Source organism: Oryctolagus cuniculus, chromosome X (genome assembly GCF_051225735.1).
Source record: "Oryctolagus cuniculus isolate XC-2025 breed Fujian yellow rabbit chromosome X, ASM5122573v1, whole genome shotgun sequence".
Classification (NCBI taxonomy): domain Eukaryota; kingdom Metazoa; phylum Chordata; class Mammalia; order Lagomorpha; family Leporidae; genus Oryctolagus; species Oryctolagus cuniculus.
The window spans coordinates 85,285,192-85,305,079 of record NC_142888.1 but is presented as its reverse complement, the minus strand read 5'-3'; the positions used below and the strand labels follow the sequence as shown (position 1 = coordinate 85,305,079).

The 19,888-nt window shown below is 47.4% G+C and overlaps 1 protein-coding gene across 13 annotated transcripts in view; it reads left to right on the top strand.

The window, feature by feature from the left end:
- Positions 1 to 19,888, top strand: part of FRMPD3 (FERM and PDZ domain containing 3) — a 107,743-nt gene that overhangs the window by 83,717 nt on the left and 4,138 nt on the right. For 12 of the 13 annotated variants that reach the window (XM_089323738.1, XM_070067468.2, XM_089323742.1 and 9 more), the window contains 2 exons: positions 6,410 to 6,554; positions 17,780 to 18,601. In XM_089323738.1, coding sequence (XP_089179864.1) covers positions 6,410 to 6,554; positions 17,780 to 18,601 — 967 coding nt within the window. The remainder of the gene's footprint in view (positions 1 to 6,409; positions 6,555 to 17,779; positions 18,602 to 19,888) is intronic. The other variant, XM_070067474.2, reaches the window with a different exon arrangement.

Here is a 19,888-nt window from a genome sequence, read left to right as displayed (position 1 = left end):
TTGCTAGGAAGCAAACTCAACACAATGTCAGATGCAAAGGTACTTTTTAAAGGAAAGGGGAAAAAATGGCTCCTTCCATCAAGATACTTCCTAACTTGTAGGAAAGCAATGCGCAAGTACATGGCAGAGGGCTGCTGTGGTGAGAAGCAGAAGCCAAGGACCAGGTCTTGGGGGGCCAAGGGCAGCCCTGGCTCCAGCGGCCATGGCACTGAGCTTGCTGGTGAGAGAAGCTCTTCTGGGGCAAGCAAGCGGACAAGAAGCAGTGCCCAATGAAGGCAAACCACAGCAGCACAACAGGGAGCTGGCCAGTGAGCTGCCCGGGGCAGTGCCTGGTCCTAATGGCCTGGGTGTGCTTCCTCGCAGACAGGCAGCCTTATAAAGCTGTCTGCAGTTAGGAAATAAAACCTTTTCCAATTCCCACGACAACAGCAAAATACATGCAAGACTGATAAAGGTACTGTAGGAGAAGTAGCAAGAGAAGGTTAGAGGAAGTCAAACCCTGGCTGGTGGATTAAGGAGAGTTTCCTGAAAGCAGTAGTACTTGTGCTGACTGAGAGGTGCCTCTGGGGAGGACTTGGGGGAACAGCAGTTGGGAGCTCCCTAGTGGAGCAAATGGCTTGCCTAGGCTCCATGGGATCCACCCATGGCATCTGCGGTGTGCAGGAGCCACCCCCACAGGTGCGTCAGAGCCGGTCAGTCCCTTTCCTCCCAACTCTGCCTTCCTGGACTTCACACTGCAGTGCTGGGAATATGTGCGCCAGGGCAATTAGCCAACGCTACAGCTCAGAACCTGAAAGGAGTGGCTGGGACACCTTTACTGGCCGCTGCATAGTGTACACGGAAGGAAGGCCGACTTTATTTCCTTAATAGGGAACATGGAAATTAGAAGCCAGATTTGGCTCTTTTTCCCCCCTAGAAATGCTGCTGTGGCCTGGGAATATTCTGGAATGGTCTGGTGAAAATAAGATTTTTCATTGACAGCAGTTCTCAGCTCTGACCACAAATGAGAATAATGAATAAAAATGTAGAAACCACCAGATGCCCATGCTCTTCCTCCTAAACCATTTCAATCAGAATTTCTGAGGGTGCAGCCCAGGGTGATTCCGAGGTGATTCTAATGTGCACTTGACCCAAGAAGCACTGCCTTAAGTGATGTTCTGCCTTCCCCCCAAATTGGCTGGCTATGCCCAATTAGCCTTTCCCTGTGCTGAAGAGGCAAGAACCCAAATGCACTGCCCCCCTAGGACTCAAAGACCGTTATCTCATACCCTTGTCCTCCAGGTCCCTGGATTCTCATCTGTTTCCTGTTGTCAGGGATGCTAGAGTGAGCCAAGGCTACCTCTGGGCACCCGGGAAGGAGATACAGCTGGAGCATGGCAAATTAATCCCTGCTGTACCTTCTCGCTGGCTCATGCCTCAAACTCTGTTCTCTTTATCTTATTTTTCCACTTGAAGATGACCTGAGCAGATTTAGTTACAGTTTTCACTCAGCTTACTGGTTCATATGGAGCGAACATGAGGTAGTGTTCCAATGTCTTTCTCCAAGAGACGGCAGTCTGGGACTGAGACACCACTGAGCCATTACCATACCCCATTATCACAGAAGCACATAAGGGGGAAAGGGAAACCATCAAAGGAAATATCCCAAAGGATCTCTTGTGGCCCAGTGTGTCTCCTATTCTCTGGCGTGAGCTTGATTGCTCTAGTGCTTTCTGTAGGGACAAGCATTACTTTACACATCACGGTCATTAAAATCCTATTTAAAAGGCCGGCGCCGCGGCTCACTAGGCTAATCCTCCGCCTAGCGGCGCCGGCACACCGGGTTCTAGTCCCGGTCGGGGCACCGGATTCTGTCCCGGTTGCCCCTCTTCCAGGCCAGCCCTCTGCTGTGGCCAGGGAGTGCAGTGGAGGATGGCCCAGGTGCTTGGGCCCTGCACCCCATGGGAGACCAGGAAAAGCACCTGGCTCCTGGCTCCTGCCATCGGATCAGCGCGGTGCACCGGCCGCAGCGCGCCGGCCGCGGCGGCCATTGGAGGGTGAACCAACGGCAAAGGAAGACCTTTCTCTCTGTCTCTCTCTCTCACTGTCCACTCTGCCTGTCAAAAAAAAAAAAATCCTATTTAAAAGAAAGTGGTCTTTAAGGTTTCTAAGAAACCTATCCAACCTCTTGGCTTGCCTACCTTGGATTTGATTTTCACCCCTGCTGGCAAAAAAGCCCTTGGGTGTTCTGTTTAGCAGTTGCGCTTGGCCTGTGCTGGGGCCCAGCTGGCTGTCTGAGGATGCTTAGAAGTAACTCTCAATGTGCTGTGTGTCTCATGCTGAACCACCCGGGGATGTGCTTGGCCCTCTCTGTGCGCAGGATTTTGCCTTTGTGCTCTTTTATTAGCAACATCAGCCTATGTGAAGGGTAAGAGGGGAGACTGAAATGAAGTCAGATAGTTATGTCAATCAGTCACGTAGTCACCTGACCTCCGGTCAGTAATTCTGCCCATTAGCCAACCAGGTAGCTAGCTAATAGTTGGAATGTGAAGCTCTGGGGGCATTCTGCCTGTCCTGAAGCCAGCTTGTCAGCTAGGGTACGAGTGAGTCAGACTGCCCTGCAGCCAGCCAGCACATCAGTCTATCCATCAGTCAGCCTGCCACTTAGCCTGTGCTTTGATCAAATGATCCCTCATTCTATTTGTCAGCCAATGCCATTTCCTCAAAGAGCTTTCTCCAGCTTCTGAAACCAAATTAGTCACATACAGACACATGCACACACACACACACTCCATTCCGGAACATTCTATGTGTTGCTAGCTCTCTGAACTTTGCCTTCACAGAGCTTGTCATACCTCACAGTCATTTCCATTGGTGTGATCATTTTGTTTATGTCTTATTTGCAGCCAGAGTATTAGCTCCATGAGGGCAGGAACTGGGTTGGCCCCATTCTGGGATGAATGGATGTGTCTCTCACATTGGTTGTGCTCTACATGCGGCATCTAGCTGGTTTGTAGCCACTTGCTGGGTGGACGAAGCAGGGCAGGAGAAGCATTCCAGCCAGAGGGAACAGCCTAGGATAAGGTATGAAAGTGTGGAAGAACATGATGAGCTGCAAATCGTGTGAATGAGCACAAGGTGATGGCCACTGAATGGAGGAGGACACAGGCAGAGGTAGAGATATGGTTGGAAATGTAGGCTGCGTCCAGGCCTTGAAGGGTTTTGTATACCACTGAAAGGCAGATGGAGTTTGTTCTTTGTTAAAAGATTTATTTATTTGGACACCAGAGTGACAGAAAAAGAAATGGAAAAGTAGAGAGACAGAGAGACGTTTTATCTGCTGATTCACTCCTCAGATGCCCACAACAGCCATGGCTGGACCGGGTCGAAGCCAAGAGCCAGGAACTCCATGGATCCAGGTCTCCCACGTGGGTGGCAGGGGCCATCTTCTGCTTTCCCAGGTGCATTAGCAGGGAACTAGATCAGAAGTAGTGCCCCTGAAACTCAGACCAGCAGTCTGATATGGGTTACCAGCATTGCAGGTAACAGCTTAACCCACTGTACCACAACGCTGGCCCCAATTTATTCTTTAGGTGATAAGCTCTACTGAAAGATTTCAAATGGCAGTGAGACTTGCACTTTCAAAAGACCCCGCAGTCAGGACCTTTGGGGTGAAGTGATTAAAGACTGGAGGCAGAGAGGCCAATCAAGAGAGCCCTGGAAGTGCTCAGCTTAATGTGTCCCAACATTTTCCAGGTCGTGTGAAAATGCTCCAATTTTCTGTAACAAAAAAAGAAGAGAGAGAGAGAGCCAAGACTACATACATACATAGATGAGGCAATTTGAGTCTGGCAACAGGACTCAGAGGCTGAGAGCTTCAGTGTCTCGGCACACTCGCCATCCATGTGACATACCTGGAGAGGTCTGGGTCTGCGAGGAAGATGATGAGGGCCTGCACTAAAGCAGTGGCAGTGAACGTAGCTGGCTGCAATGTGTATGAGTGCTCCCGAGGAAAGCTCAGTGAATGGCGGTAGCAGCACTCTGCACTGAAACCTCCGTGTATCCCTCTGCCATTGGTGCTCAGTAGTGAGGCAGGAAGGGGCATCTAACTCCCTCCAGCCCAGTTCTACCCCGTTGACCTTCACTTTGTTGTATATAGGCTGATCACTGTGTTGTGACTGCTAAGCAACCATTAATGGGAAGTGAGAACATACCCTGTGGCTTTCCTAATAATGCCTCAAAACTCTTCATGCTATCCCTTCCTTTAAAAAAAAGATTTATTTATTTATTTGAAATTTCTTTTATTTTTATTTATTTGAAAGACAGAGTTAGAGAGGTACAGACAGAGAGAGAGGTCTTCCCCAGATGGCCGCAATGGCCGGAGCTGCGCTGATCTGAAGCCAGGAGCCAGGAGCTTCCTCTGGGTCTCCCACGTGGGTGCAGGGGCCCGAGGACTTGGGCCATCCTCTACCGCTATCCCAGGCCATAGCAGAGAGCTGGGTCAGAAGAGAGCATCTGGGACTAGAACTGGCGCCCATATGGGATGTCGGTGCTTCAGGCCAGGGTGTTAACCCACTGCGCCACAGCGCCAGCCCCATTTATTTGAAAGTCAGAGTTACACACAGAGAGAAGGAGAGGCAGAGAGAGAGAGAGAGAGAGAGGTCTTCCATCCGTTAGTTCACTCCCCAATTGGCTGCAACAGCTGGAGCTGGGCTAATCAGAAGCCAGGAGCTAGAGACTTCTTCTGGATCTCCCACGTGGGTGCAGGGGCCCAAGGACTTGAGCCATCTTCTACTGCTTTCCCAGGCCACAGCAGAGAGCTGTATCATAAGCGGAACAGCCGGGACTCAAACCGGCTCCCATATAGGATGCCGGCACCGCAGGTGGCGGCTTTACCCGCTACGCCACAGCTCCGGCCCCATCTCTTCCTTTTCATTGAATTGGGCACTTACCCTCATGGGGCCTAATCACCTCTCTCCTAGACTGTTGCTGTAGCCCTCTTGGTGGTTAGAGAAAGGTCTTATTCCCTTTTCTTAATTCTTCTAATTCTTAATGGTTGGTCTGGGAACCCCAAAAGGTCATGGAGACCCACAGCCTCATGGGTCCCTCTTTAGCATGTCTTCAGTGGCCTTTATCTGGAAACACACTGCTCTATCCCAGGAGGAATCCCAGACTTCACTCTGACTGAAATTAATCAAGCTACACTTTTTTTAAAAAGATTTATTTATTTATTTATTTGAAAGGCAGAGAGAGAGAGGGAGAGAGAGAGGTCTTACATCCACTGGTTCACTCCCCAAATGGCCACAACAGCCGGAGCTGAGCTGATCTGAAGCCAGGAGCCTCCTACAGGTCTCCCATATGGATGCAGGGGCCCAAGAGCTTTGGCCATCTTCCACTGCTTTCCCATAGCAGAGAGCTGGTTCAAGTGGAGCAACCAGGACTCGAACCAGCAGCACCCATTTGGATGCCAGCACTGCAGGCAGCAGCTTTACCTATTACACCACAAAAAGCTCCACTTCTAGAATTATACATGTAATAGAGATATCAGGAAGTTTTCTTGAAAAGGTGCTTTTTTTTGTATATCATTGCTGATCCTCTGTTAATCCCAGGATAATTCTGATTTTAGGATTAGGAACAGAAATCAATAAACTCTGCTGTATTTACCAAAGTGAATTGAAAGCAACAATGGCCCTAATATGATATTTTCTATAAAAATAGATCCTGGTGGTCTAATAAATTTGGAGAACTTGGACTACTAAAGCTCTCCCCTTGAACTTTCACAGCTCATGTTAATATATTAAAAGATCCAAGCATTCTCATAGTAAAACCCTCTTCATACACTAACCCAGTGTCACAAACATATTTGACTAAGGAGTTCTTTTAAGAAGGGGAGAGCAGAACGATCTGAGCAGGGCTGCAGGGCAGAAAGACTTTGGCCCCCAAAAGACACGCTTAGGGCTCGATTCCATGGAGTGTCTTCTATGTCCCAGAATCTGTTCTGAGTGTTACCGGGGAATATAGTGAGCTGAACAATAGTTCTTGTACCTGAGGTACTTAGAGTCAAGGATGCTCCAGGTTTCCCTCAGTTTAGCTCAGTCTTCCAGTTTTACCCCTCCTCTCCCAGCTGCCTTGCACATCTGCTGAACTCTGAAAAACACAGATACAGCCACACAGCAGTCACAGGCTATTACCTAATTTTAGCCTTGGTCAGTAAAGGTGGTTCATTAAGTGTGTGGTTTAAAGTGAACCTTGTCCTGATACTTGCATTAAGAGTTTACTGCAAAGAAATTCCCACATCAGAAGAAACTATTTGTCAGGCCTGGATTTGAGGCTAAGAAAGTATGTCTCTGTAGCCATGCAAGTCACCAGCTTAGTGCGCCTGCCTCGCTCGGTCCTGGGTATTCATGTTTCTTTTCGTTTCCCCCTGCAGCCTCTGGTGCTGTTGATGGAGTGGCCAGAAGCCACCAATTTTGCCTGCCTGATTGCGGGGTACTGCCGCCTCCTGCTGGATTCCAGGAAGATGATCTTCTCCAGGCCTGCAAGCCAGCCTCTTCCGCCTCCAATGATCAAGGCAGGTAGGGCTCAGCCTCGGTTTTCGGTATGCCGGAAGCCCTTCAGACCCTGGAGGCATAGAGAGCTAGAGGGAGGAACTCTGCTGCCTTAATGCTCACCCCATGCTGATGTCTTCTGGTTTACCAGTAGCCGGCGCTGTGGCACTGCGTCCTACCTGGCGCATCCTAGTAGGAGAGACAGCTGGCTGTCACATGTGCCTTCTGCATAAAGGATGTCTGTGCCCACACATTGTGATTGACTCAGTGAATGAACGTAAGATAAAAATAGCAAACAAGCAATAAATAGAGCCAGTTATAGAATCGTGTTGAATCTAAGGCAGATCTTTGGAGACAATGGAGATATAGAGGAGATTCATGCATGTTTGGGCTTGGTGGAAGTGGGATTGAAAAATGAAAGGAAAATGTCTTGTGCTGGTGTTGTTCATCATAGCAGGGATTGAAAGAGCTGTCTGAAGTATGGAGCCTTTGAGGGCTGGGGTAGGAAGGCTGTGCAGGCCCAGAAGAAGGGTTTGGAGTTAGGAGGGGACAGTCATTAAAAAAACAAGTTCAAGTGCAGCCCCCAAACAGTAGGCTTCCCAGATGGACAGCTCAATGCTGCCATCCCTCAGAGCTATTTGAGTGATGGCACAAAGAGAAGAAGCCTTGGGGAAAATCAGCCCAGTCCAGGAACTGCTGTCTAGACAGAAGTGGAAGGAGAAAGAAGTGACCCAAAAAGCAGATACACCACGTACCAGTCCTTAAGTTTCACATAGATACTTTAAGGACTCCTCTGCAGCCCAGCTTCCAAACATCACAAGTGCAGCTGAGACTTAACACCCAGCAGTAGCCCTCTCCTCATGCTGCGCACTTGATCTACCTGTCCTTACCACTTGACTGTTTCTTCTCCCTTCTTCAAGGCTGCGTTGGTTTTCAGAGTGGGCACATCTGATCTAGATCTAGGTTTTGGAGAGTAGAAAAACACTCCTGCTGGATGAGCCAGCACGCAGAGGCTGTGTACCCCCTCCCACACATACATCCTCTCAACTCATTGTCTCCTCATCATGAACCAGCCCATCATGAGCATCATATGCCCAAGTTGACATCTCATAACATTGTCCACAGAAAGTAAGAGGGAAACGGTCAAACACAGATTTGGGAATGGATAGGCTCCTCCTAACCTAGAGAAGCAAAGAAACTGACCTGGAACAGGAAGAAACTAGGGGGTGAATTGCTGCACCTCTCCAGGTGAATAGCTCTGAAGGTGCAGTCATACTGGCAGACCTACAGATAGGCAAATTCTGGAAAATCCGATGTTAGCACTGTCAGTGTCACCTGTGAGCCTCCTCATTCTAATCTTGTCCTGGTAGACTCTGCCATTTACTGAGCAGGAGAGACAAGGAGAAAGGGAAAAGGGAAGGAGCATTCTGGCGCTTAGCCAAGGACCAGATGTGTCAGGGAGCATTGTTGGGGGATTTCCACTTTCTGAAAGCAGTGGGGGTGTGCTGTAGTCCTACCCTGCCTGACAAAGGGTTTCTGGCATTCAATCATCACTTTAGCCATTGCTGGCCCTCTGAGGGTAGTGGTACCAAGTGAGGAACATGAGCTTCCTGTGTCCCTGGAACCTCACTGAATATATTCCATGTTGCTTCCCTGCTGCTTTTGCATAGGCAAATCCGTTTCATTGGACTCTCTTGTAGCTAGATACGGCTTTAGAGCCACCCCGCCCCGCCCCGCACCACCCGATTCCTGAGAGTCCCATCGGGCCTACAGAGTGATGGAGGTTCAGACAGTCTCTAGCACAGGGCCCTCTACATGCATGCAGGAGTCAGATGAGCTACCGTGGGATCTCTGCTGCTTGTAGTGCTTCTTCTTGGGGTGGAAAAAAGTGGAAACCGGTAACTCAGGGGAAGAGGCAAGTAGAAAGCCTTTGCTCTTCCTTCCTTCTTCTCGCCAGAAAGATGAAAACTTGAACTTGGCATCCTCTCTCCAGGGACTTGGTTCGAGGCTTGGGCCCAGTTTGTTGGCTTTTTGGACTGCTAGATCCTGGATTGACAGCAACCACCTGGTACTCTTTGTGGGTGAGGTGGGGTGACCCGCATAGCACTGCCTCAGGTCAGAGCTGCCACCACTACCCCAGCAAGCTGCAGGGCTGCTGCGTGTATCTTCCCTCCTGGTTTCTAGGAAGGGTGGGGCACCACTGAGGAGAACTCAGTTCAGGTGACGGTGGAAGGACCATAGGTTCCTGGTCTTATAGACCTGGAGGACCAAAATCCAAAGTTGAAATCCGTTTCCTTCCTCAGCCCTCATATTCCTCCCAGGACAGCAGCCCCACTGCTGACTGATATTCTTCAGCAAAGGGAACCGTCATCCTCCCAACTTCAGACCAAAGCCCTAGCCTACTCGGGGCCTGGTGCCTCTGCAAAGGAGGAAGAGATGTATCTTCTTGTCCCACCGTGGCTGCTGGTGCAACTCGGCACTCAGCCTTAGACCCGGTAGTCTAAAGGATGCTGTTAAGTCGGCAACTGGCAAAGAGAAAGCATTACTCTCTTCCAGACACAGGAAGAAAAGAATGAGGAAGTGGTAAGGAAGGACTTTCCTCTTGGACTGTGTCAGCAGTTTCCACAGAGTAGGTGTTACACTTATTCGCTCACCAAGTATTTCTCAAGGACTTACAGTACAGCCACAAGTAACAGACATTGTCTTTTGTTTCCTAAAGAGTTATTATTATTTTTATTTGAAAAGCAGAGTTGATGGGGTGGAGGAGACACAGAGAAAGAGATCTTCCATTTTCTGGTTCACTCCCCAGATGGTCACAATGGCTGGGACCGGGCCAGGCTGAAACCAGGAGCCTGAAACTCCATCTGGGTCTCCCACGTGAGTGTCAGGGACCCAGGCAGTCAGACCATCTTCCAGGTACATTAGCATGGACCTGCATCATAAGTGGTACTTGAACCAGCATTCACATGGGATGCTGGTGTTGCAGGAGTCATCTTAACCTGCTGTGCCATGATGCCAGCCCCACAGACATTGCCTTGATGGCACTGCCTTCATGTAGTTTACAATCTGATGGGAGGAATACAGACATTATTAGATGGATCCTGGCAATACAGTAAGTACCTTTGCGATTATAGAGAGGACATTCAACAGATACAATAGAATAGCCCATAAGTTTGAAGGCTCAGAAAGGCTCTGAGTTTAAAGAAAAGCTCAAACAAATGCCAATTCTCCATCAGTACTGAGGTAGTTGGAAATTCAGAAGCACCTGCCGTCTCTCCCCACTTGAACCTCTCAGTGTCCTTGAAGAACTCAAGAAAACAAGACTTTGAGAACCCTAGTTGGGGCCTCAGTTGAAGGAATTCACTCTATATTTTCTACCATGGTTAGAAAATAGTTTGGTGTGGCGAATTCAATATTCTGGTTAATGATCATTGTATATTCCGTACATGGCTTACTAATTTTCATGTAGTTAAGACCCAGCAGTATACACAGAGCACTAAAGTCAGGCTTAACATAGTAGACTTTTTTCCTCTTTTTTGGTGATTCAGAAAGAATGAGAAATCTCTCAAGGCCTCTAGGTCATCATCACGAACAGCGATTGTTGGACTATACAGTAAAGCAGGGCCTAGCACTGGAATGCTGTTTGAATCAAGGTCATGCTGACTGTACAAGGTACTTCAAAAAGTTCATGAAAAATTGGATTAAATGATAAGCTTATTTTGGGTGCAAAAAATTTGACATCTGTATAAACAAGTAGTCTTTAAAAATGTGTGGAAAATGCATGTTATGAAACAACTATGCATGGATTTCAAAGTGATTTTGCAGCAAAATAAACTTACCTCTTTTTTAAGGTTTATTTATTTATTTGAGATGCAGAGTTACAGACAGTGAGAGGGAGCAATAAGAGAGAGAGGTCTTCCATCCCCTGGTTCACTCCCCAAATGGCTGGGTCAATCTGAAGCCAGGGGCCAGGAGCTTCTTCTGGGTCTCCAACGTGGGTTCAGGGGCACAAGCAGTCAGGACTGCTTTCCTAGGCCATTAGCTGGGAGCTGGATCAGAAGTGGAGCAGCCGGGACATGAACCCAGTGCCCATGTGGGATGCCAGCACCACAGGCAGAGGCTTAACCTTCTTTGCCACAGTGCTGGATGCAATAAACATATCTTTTCATTCCATTTTCTACGAACTTAAAGTCCCCTCATACATTTATATATGTAAAAACAAACTGTAATTATTTTAGAGCATAAGTCCAGTTGGATCCACTGTCTCATTCTTTGCAAGCATTTTTTTTCTTTCAATCATACTTTGGAGCGGCTGGTACAGAGGGACAGGCTAGGGCATCCCCTTAGGAAAGCTGATGAGCAGTTTACAACAGATTTGCAATCTGGGAGGCATGCTGTCCCAGCCATCAGCCCACTGCACCTGGCTTTCCTGGCATTTCTAATCTTCTGCCTAGAGGAGATTTGGGATTCTCAGGGCACATTCTCTCCTAAGATCTGGAAATCACAGTACCAGGTGGTGGTCAGGGCATCACCTGGCCTCCACAGTCTAGTGTTGGGAGATGTTTCCATCTTTCAGGAAGGGAAGCCAGCCTTACAAGTCCAGCCCTTGCCTGAGAGCAGTCGCCACCTGCTTGTTGACCATGCCCCTGGGAGCCACCTTCAGTGGCAGCTTATTACCAGGCAGGCTACCCTGATTGCTCAGCTGTCTCATAGGTAGTTAGCACCTGGTGCTTCCCCAGAACATGTGGACAATGCCTTGAAGTAGAGACATCATAATAGTCCATACTCCTGGCTTAGTGCTTCCTGGCAGGAATGGAAGTGTCGCTCCCCCTCTTCGTGGAGGAGCAACACAGGACCCTACGCTGTTCTTTCGTCTGCTCGGCCCTCCCCGGGTTTGCTGCTGGTTCTTCCCGGGTTGGCTACTATCCCTTCCACCTCCGTGGAAGGGCAGTTCCCCCTGGCCGCATTCCCCACTTCCGCAGGGGAGCGGCACACCGCCGGCCGGTTCTCTCGGGGGCTGCACGGGTTCCCTTAGATGTTCCCCATAGATGTTCCCGGTGCATGCCGTCTCTCTCCTCCTTTATAGTCCTCCTCCGCCAATCCTAACTCGGCTGCCCACACACCGAGTACGCTGCTCTCCTCCAATCAGGAGCAAGTCCTACAGTTTATTAGTTGAACTGGAGGCAGCTGTGCGGAAGCTGTTTACTTCTCTCCCAGCGCCATATTGTGGGAGAGCAGATGCATAGAATAAGTCTTAATTCGAGTAACCTAGTCTAGTCCGGATTGCTCCCCACATGGAAGGTCATAAGATACTATTCCCTCAATTGATCCAGGGCTCCCTAGATACAGCCAGTAATGCCTGAGCTGAACCCACTCAATGTAATACTATTGAATCTATAGTTAGAGCAACATGTATATAGTTAGGCAACATGGCCTATGGAAGACTGTAAGAGTTTAAGATCACAGGTTAGAGAGATTCTGATTCCAGTCCCAGCTTTGCTGTATCTTAGCTGTGTGGTCATGAGGACACTCCATAAACTGAATTTCAGTTTTGTCATCTATAAAATGAGTATAATACTACCTGCCTAATGAGACATTTAACAAGATTATGTGAGATAAACCACACGGAGTCCTTTCACAATGCAAAGCACATGTTTTACTTTGTATAAGAGTTGAGAGTTAATCATGTATCTAGCTCTGTGCTGTTGTTATTTCTTTTTTACTTATTTATTTGAAAAAGCAAAGTGACAGAGAGAGAGAGACAGAGAGAGCTCTTCCATCCATTGATTCACTCCCCAAGTGACCACAACAGCCAAGGCTGGGCCAGGCTGAAGCCAGGAGCCAGGATTTCCATCTGAGTCTCCCATGTGGGTGACAGGGCCCCAAGTACTTGGGGCATTTCTGCTGCCTTCCCAGGTGCATTAGCAGGGAGCTGGATGGAAACCAGAGTAGATAGGAGCCAGGACTCAAACTGGTACTCTGATATGGGATGTCAGCGTCTCAAGCAGCTGCTTAATTCACTGTGCCACAATGCTGGTCCCGTTTGGTCAGTTTTTAAATTGTACTGTTTGACCATAAATTTGACAGTTTATTTTTGGACTCTGAGGCCTCTTGCATTAATCTATATGTCTATCATTATGTCAGTACCACACAACCTTGATTATTACTGTTTCATACTAAGTTTTGAAATCAGGAAATATAAGTCTTCCTCCTTCATTCTTCTTCAAAATTGTTTTGGTTAGTCTGCGTCCCTTGCAATTTCATATGAAATTTGGTACTAGCTTGTAAACTACAAAATCAGCTGGAGATTTGATAAGGAATATGTTGAGTCTGTGGATCAGTTCGAGAAGTATTGCCATCTCAACAATATTAAGTCTCCCAACCCATGAGCGTACAATATCTTTCCATTTATTTAAATCTTCTTAATTTCTTTTAGATATTTTGTAGTTTTCAGTGTACAAGTCTTATTCTTGTTAAATTCATACCTAAGCGTTTTGTTCACTTTGATGCTATTATAAATAAAATTGTTTCCTAATTTCACTTTCAGATTGTTCATTGCTAGTGTATAAAATACATTTGATATTTGTGTATTGAACTGTATCCTGTGCTTGTCTATTAGTTCCTATAGTTTATTAGTGGATTCCTTGGAGTTTTCTAGCTACAAGGTCATGTCATCTGCAGATAGAGATGGTTTTACTTTTTCCTTTCCAATATGAATGTCTTAGATTTCATTTTATTTCCTAATTGCTCTTGCTATAATTTCCAGTGTTGAATCAAACTGATGAGAATAGCTATTCTATACATGGTGTTTCCTGATCTTGGGAGGAAGACCTTCAATCTTTCATGTATGATAATAGGTATGTCAGTATGATGTTAGCTAGGAGTTTTTAATAGATAAACATGATTGTGTTCAGGAAGATCCCTTTTAGTTCTAATTTGTTTAGTGTTTTATCATGAAAGAGTTTTGAGTTTTGTCAAATGTTTTTCTGCATCTATTGAGATAACCATGCAGTTTTTGTCCTGTCTTCTGTTAAAATCATTTACATTAGTTGATTTTGGGTGGTAAACCAAAAATTTACCCACTTGGTCATGGTGCATAACTTTTTTAAATATTGATTTTCTTATTTGCAAGGCAGAGTTAGAGAGAGAGAGAGAGAAATCATTCTTCCATCTGCTGTTTCACTCCCCAGATGGCTGCAATGGTGGGGCTGGGCCAGCCTTAAGCCAGCAGCTCCATCCTAGTCTCTGCCTTAGGTGCCAGGGGCCCAAGCATTTGGGTCGTCATTCACTGCTTTCCCAAGTGCATTAACAGGGAGTGGGATCAGAAGCAGAGCAGAATGGACTTGAACTGATGCTAATATGGGATGCTAGCATCAAAGGCGCTGGTTTAACCTGCTGCACCACAATGAGAGTCCCTGTATAATTTTTTAAAAAAATATCTATTTGAAAGGCAAAGTTACAAAGAGAGAGGAAGAAACAGACACAGAGAGAGAATCTTCCATCCACTGTCTCACCCCTCAAATGGCCACAACAACTGGAACTGGGCCAGTCCAAAGCCAGGAGCCAGGAGCTTCATCCAGGTCTCCCATGTGGGTGGCAGGAGCCCAGCTACTTGGGCCATCATCTACTGCCTTCCAAGCACATTATGCGGAAGCTAGTCTGGAAGTGGAACAGCCAGGACACAAACCGACATTCACATGGGATGCTGGCATTGCAAGCAGTGGTTTAACCTGTTGTACCACCTCTCTGGTCCCTAACTTTTTTTATAGGCTGCTGGATTCAGTTTGCTAGTATTTTGTTGAGGAACTTTATGCCTATATTCATAAGAGATAATGGTCTATAGTTTTCTTGTATGTCTTTGTCTGGTTTTGATATCAAGGTAATAGAGAGAGTTGAGAAGTGTTCTCTCTTCCATTTTTGGAAGGTTTGAGAAGAATTGATATAAATGCTTGTTGAGCATTTGGTAGAATACACCAGTGAAGCCATCTGGACCTTGGCTATTTTTTTTAATAGTGGGTACATGGGGGCTGTTAATTACTAATTCAGTTCCTTTTTCTGTTATTGGCCTATTCAGATTTTCTGTACTCCTGAATCAGTTCCTTTTTTAAGATTATTTATTTATTTGAGAGGTAGAGTTACAGATAGAGAGAGGAAGAGACAGAGAAAAAGGTCTTCCATCCACTGGTTCACTCCCCAAATGGCCATGACAGCCAGAGCTGGGCCAATCCAAAGTCAGGTGCCAGGAGATTCTTCCGGGTCTCCCATGCAGGTGCAGGGACCCAAGCACTTGGACCATCTTCTACTGCTTTCCCAGGCCATAGCAAGGAGCTAGATCAGAAGAAGAGCAGCTGGGACACAAACCAGAGCCCATACAGGATGTACCACAGGTGGAGGCCTAGCCTATTTTGCCACAGGGCCAGCTCTGAATCAGTTCAAGTAGGTTGTATATTTCTAAGAATTTGTTCATATCATCTAGCTTATCGAATTTGTTGGCACAAAAATTCATATTCCCTTATTCCATATTTGTGTAGTCAGTTGTGATGTCCCTTATTCATTCCTGATTTTAGTAATTGAGTTTTCTCTCTTTTGCTTAGTCTAGCTAAAGGTTTATTCATTTTTTAAAGATTTATTATTATTTATGTATTTATTTGAAAGTCAGAGTTACGCAGAGAGTGGAGAGGCAGAGAGAGAGAGAGAGAGAGAGAGATCTTCCATCCGCTGGTTCACTCCCCAGTTGGCCGCAACGGCCAGAGCTGCGCCGATCTGAAGCCAGGAGCCAGGAGCTTCCTCCTGGTCTCTCACGCAGATGCAGGGGCTCAAGGACTCGGGCCATCTTTTACTGCTTTCCCAGGCCATAGCAGAGAGCTGGATTAGAAGAGGAGCAGCTGGGTCTCGAACTGGCGCCCATATGGGATGTCGGTGCTTCAGGCCAGGGCGTTAACCCGCTGCACCACAGCGCCAGCCCCAGGTTTATTCATTTTGATATTTTCAAGGGACCAACTTTTTGCTTCATTGATTTCCTTTTTTTTTTCTGTCCTCTATACTATTTCTTTCCTTCTGCTTCCTTTGGGTTTAGTTCATACTTCTTTCTCTGATTTTTTTGGGTGGAAGTTTAGGTTATTTTGGTGAAATCTTTCTTCTTTTTTTAATTGAGGCATTTATAGCTCTAAATTTCTCTTCTAAGAATTTACCCTAGTTACATTCCGTAGATTTTTATATATTGTATCTTCATTTTCATTCATCTCAATATATTTTCCCATTTCTCTTGTGATTTATCCTTTAGTTCATTGGTTGTTTAGAAGTGCATTCATTTCCTCAAATTTGTGAATTTCCTAAACTTCCTTTTGTTGTTCATGTCTAATTTAAGTCCATTGTGCTCAGGAAACACACTTTGTGTGATTTTTATCCCTTTTAAATTTATTGTGGCTTGTTTTATGACCTAATATATGGTTTATCTAGAATAACGTTCCATGTGCATTTGAGCAAAATGGATGTTCTTCTGCCATTAGGTGGAGTGTTCCACGGACTTGTGTTAGCTCTAGTTGGTTTATAATATTGTTCAGGTCCTTCATTTCCCTGTTGATCTTCTGCTTAGTTGTTTTATCCACTATAGAAAGTGAGATGTTAAAGTCTATGACTTTTATTGTTGTATTGTCTATTTCTCCCTTCAATTCTGTCTGTTTTTGTTTTCGTATTTGGGGATGGGCCTCTGTTGTTAGAGGCCAGTGCTGTGTTTTTGCCATAGCTGTGAGCTCTAGTGAAAGGCAGTAATGGAACGTTGACTCTATCAAAGTGGAGTTAAAGTTCTTTTGAAGTCATGTTTGCCAGCATCATGACCACCAAGATGAGCTATAGGGTAATGGTTAAAACTGTGGGTTTGGGGGACTGGCATTGTGGTGCAGTGGGTTAAGCTGCTGCAATGCCAGCATCTCATATTGGAGTGCTGGTTTGAGTCCCAGCTGCTCTGCTGCTGATCCAGCTCCTTGATAATGTGCCTGGGAAGGCAGCTGAAGATGACCCAAATCCTTGAGCTCCCATGTCAGAGACTAGGATGAAGTTCCTGGCTCCTAGCTCCTGGCTCCTGGCTTCAGCCTGGGCCAGACCTGGTTCTTGCTGCTACTTGGGGAGTGAATCAGCAGATGGAAGATCCCTCTGTCACTCTGCCTTTCAAATAAATAAATAAATCTTAAAAAAAAAAAAAAAAAACATGGGTTCACACTTGTATTCAAGTTCGTACTGTCACTTCAGTCTTGGATCTGTTTCTTCCTCTCTGAAATGATGATAAAACCTACCTCATTGGGTTATTGTGATGATTAAATGAACCTAGGTTAGTGCTGAGAGCAAAGTGAATTGCCATTGTCTGAGTTTATTCTCAGATAACATGGGGAGGGTCTCCCAAAATACAGTAAGATAGAGAAGCAATTCAGAGATTAAGTATTTGCTATGCATGGTTCTCAGATGGACACACCTACCATCATTAAGAGCTGCTTATAAGAGGATTTGTGCCACGTGTCTGCATGGAAAGCAGGGCTGGCCCTGCACGAATCTAGAAAAGTGATAAGATTTGAAGAATTATCACTTCTCGTCTTTTGGCTAAGATCAAGTGTAGATTAGAAGAATTAGCAGACTGCTCCCTTACATGCAGAGCAGGCCCTGTCTCCAGTACTCCTGACACATTCAGATAGCCAGGATTGTACTAGGAAAGCCTATTCTTGTAGGGTGCCTCCATGGCCTTTCTCTTTGAAATGCAAACTCTTCGTCTTTGCATGTAGCCTGCTTGACGCTTTTGCACCGAAGCCTTAGCGACTTGTCAGATTTAGTTCCTTCGCCTAGAAGAGATCCAAGATCACTGAAGAGAAACAGAGCACTGGCAGCCGGAAAGGCTCTGAAAGGGGTGGGGGGACAGGAGCAGCGACCGTTCCAAAGGGGGCATAAAACAAGTCACACCTCTTTAAGTAGATTTACAGCTGACTTTCAGAGAAGGTACACCCGTGTAAGGCTCCAGCTGGGCCGAGATACCAAGGTGTTTGTCACACCTGACCACGTGCCTTCCCCCGGAGGCGGAAGCGATGGGGCCACCAGCAGCTCGGGCTGTTAGGTTCTCCTCCCTCGGCTCTCAAGGCCAGCTAGTAGTGCTTTCTCTTGGTCCCTGTCACCCAGCTGTGCTGCAGGGACAAGGGCCAGATGCCAAGGGAGCTCAGCCACAATCCTCAGCTCCAGGGCTCATCTGTTGATTCTCTTTCTGGGTTTAGATTACATGCACAGCGCCAACCGCCCTGTCACTGGGGGCCACCTGGGGAAAAAGGAGAGTAGTTATGTGGGCAGCGTGGGCACCAGCCCCAGGAAGTCGAGCCGCTGCACGCCCTCGCCTGCCGACTCTGAGCTTGTCAGCTTCTGCTACCTCCACATGCGGGAACAAAGGAAGGAGCCGGAAAGCCGGGCGGATGTCAACGAGAACTTAATGTTCTTCGAGGAGACCAGGCCCAGGACCAAGTCTGACCCCACATCCAAAAGCTCTGGCCAAGGTTACGAGGTGGTCCCTGATGACTTTGATGCAGCCAGCCTAGACCACGAGCCTTGTGCCAGCAGGGCCCGGTCTTACACCTTGGACAATTCCCTTGGGGCCGAAGCCCTGAATTTCTACTGTGACTCTTGCAAAGCCAAACTCCAAGAGCAGCTGGGCCCTCGCAAAGGTGGGAGGCCTGGCTCCTCTCGTGACAACATGGTAGACTTGATGTCCCTCCCACCACCTGGGAGTGAGGAAGAAGAGGAGGAGGAAGATGAGACAACTTCTCTGTTGCCTGCCATTGCTGCCCCACCCCCAGGTTTCCGAGACAACAGCTCTGATGAGGATGACCCCAAGCGCCGAGCTGTCCAGAGCCAGGAGCAGGGACGCCACCTGCGTGGGCTTCTGTACGATGAGATACCAGTGACATTGATTGACAGCGTGCAGACGCGGACAGTCCGAGATCATGCCCAGGAGCTGGATGATGCCTTGGTGTCCACTCTGCAGGCTCTGGAAGCCCTGGCTGCTTCAGAGGACGGACCGCACCCCCCACCCCCACAGACTGCAGGTAACAGGCCGTTCCTCCTCCCTCTTGCCTCCCCTTCCTTCTTCTGGCCAGGAAGGGCCAGCAGGTGACACTGCTTTCTCCCAAGCAGATCTCCAAGCCACTGTGGTGTGTCGGGCAGTGGATGGGCCTTAGGTAGTTCAGGTGGGGTCAACAGAGCAACGATGCTGTGGCAGAGGCTGGCTCTCAGCTCTAACTAGAGCACCAGCTCCCTCCATTCCTTGTCTTTGGAAATGTCTTGCAGATGGATCCCAGGGACTGGGGCCATGACAGCCACGGAGCCAGACAGGATGCAGCAGCAGAGGAAAATTGTGAGAGATATAGAAGACAGGCAAAGAACATCAGCATGCACATGATTGGAAGAAAAACAAAACAGCCAACTATCCGTCTAGTCACCTGGGATCAGGGAGCCAAGAGCCATCACTGCTCAGGGTTGAGGTCTTTATTCTGCCTAGGAGCATGGGTCAGATGCACCTGAATCGTGGTTTCTTCACTCACTGTCAGTGTGACCTTTGACAAGGCCCTTACTTCCTCTGAACCTCACTTGGGTCATCTTAAATGGGTTTGATAACAATAATCATGTCACAGAGGGTTCTGGTGAGGATTAAATGAGATCATTCCTGCAAAGCACTTCAGCGCTGCCTAGCACACAGTAAGGACTCAGAAAACTATTGTTAAGCATCACCTGCTAGGAGAACCATGCAACATGCATGCTCTTCCCTGCTCTAGACATACGTACATCCATCTGTCTCCTAGACAAATGCACATGTCACACATGTACCCATAGTCACACTTATGTACATCCGTGCGCATACATCTTTTCTAAAAAGGAGATCAGTAACCAGCATCAGCAAAGAAACAGGAAGGAAGGACTATGAGGAGGAGTGTGAGGGCAGGGGAAGTGTGGGCAGAGAGTTGAAGGGACTGGGGCTGGAAGCAGCCTGCCTTTTCTGCATGTGAGGGCGCCCTTGGTGTTGGGCAGCCCCCTTGTGTCAGGCCCCCAGGGCCGCCATTCCTCCTTGTTCAGCGTCTGGAGCTCCAAAGCACCAGCTGCTCCCAGGCTCAAGGCCCGAAAACAAGCTCCGCTTAAATGGCCTCAGCTGCAAGGACTCTGGGTGGGCCTGGCCAGATGAGGGGGGGACCTCTCTTTGCCAGCCCCTTCAGGACAATTAGCAAAAATTTCCTAGCTGTTGAATCTAAAAATAGCATTGATTAGCATGTTGGTTTGCATGTAATTTGCATGGTAATTCACCACCAAACTGTCCGGATCTTCTCTTTGCCTCTCTTGTT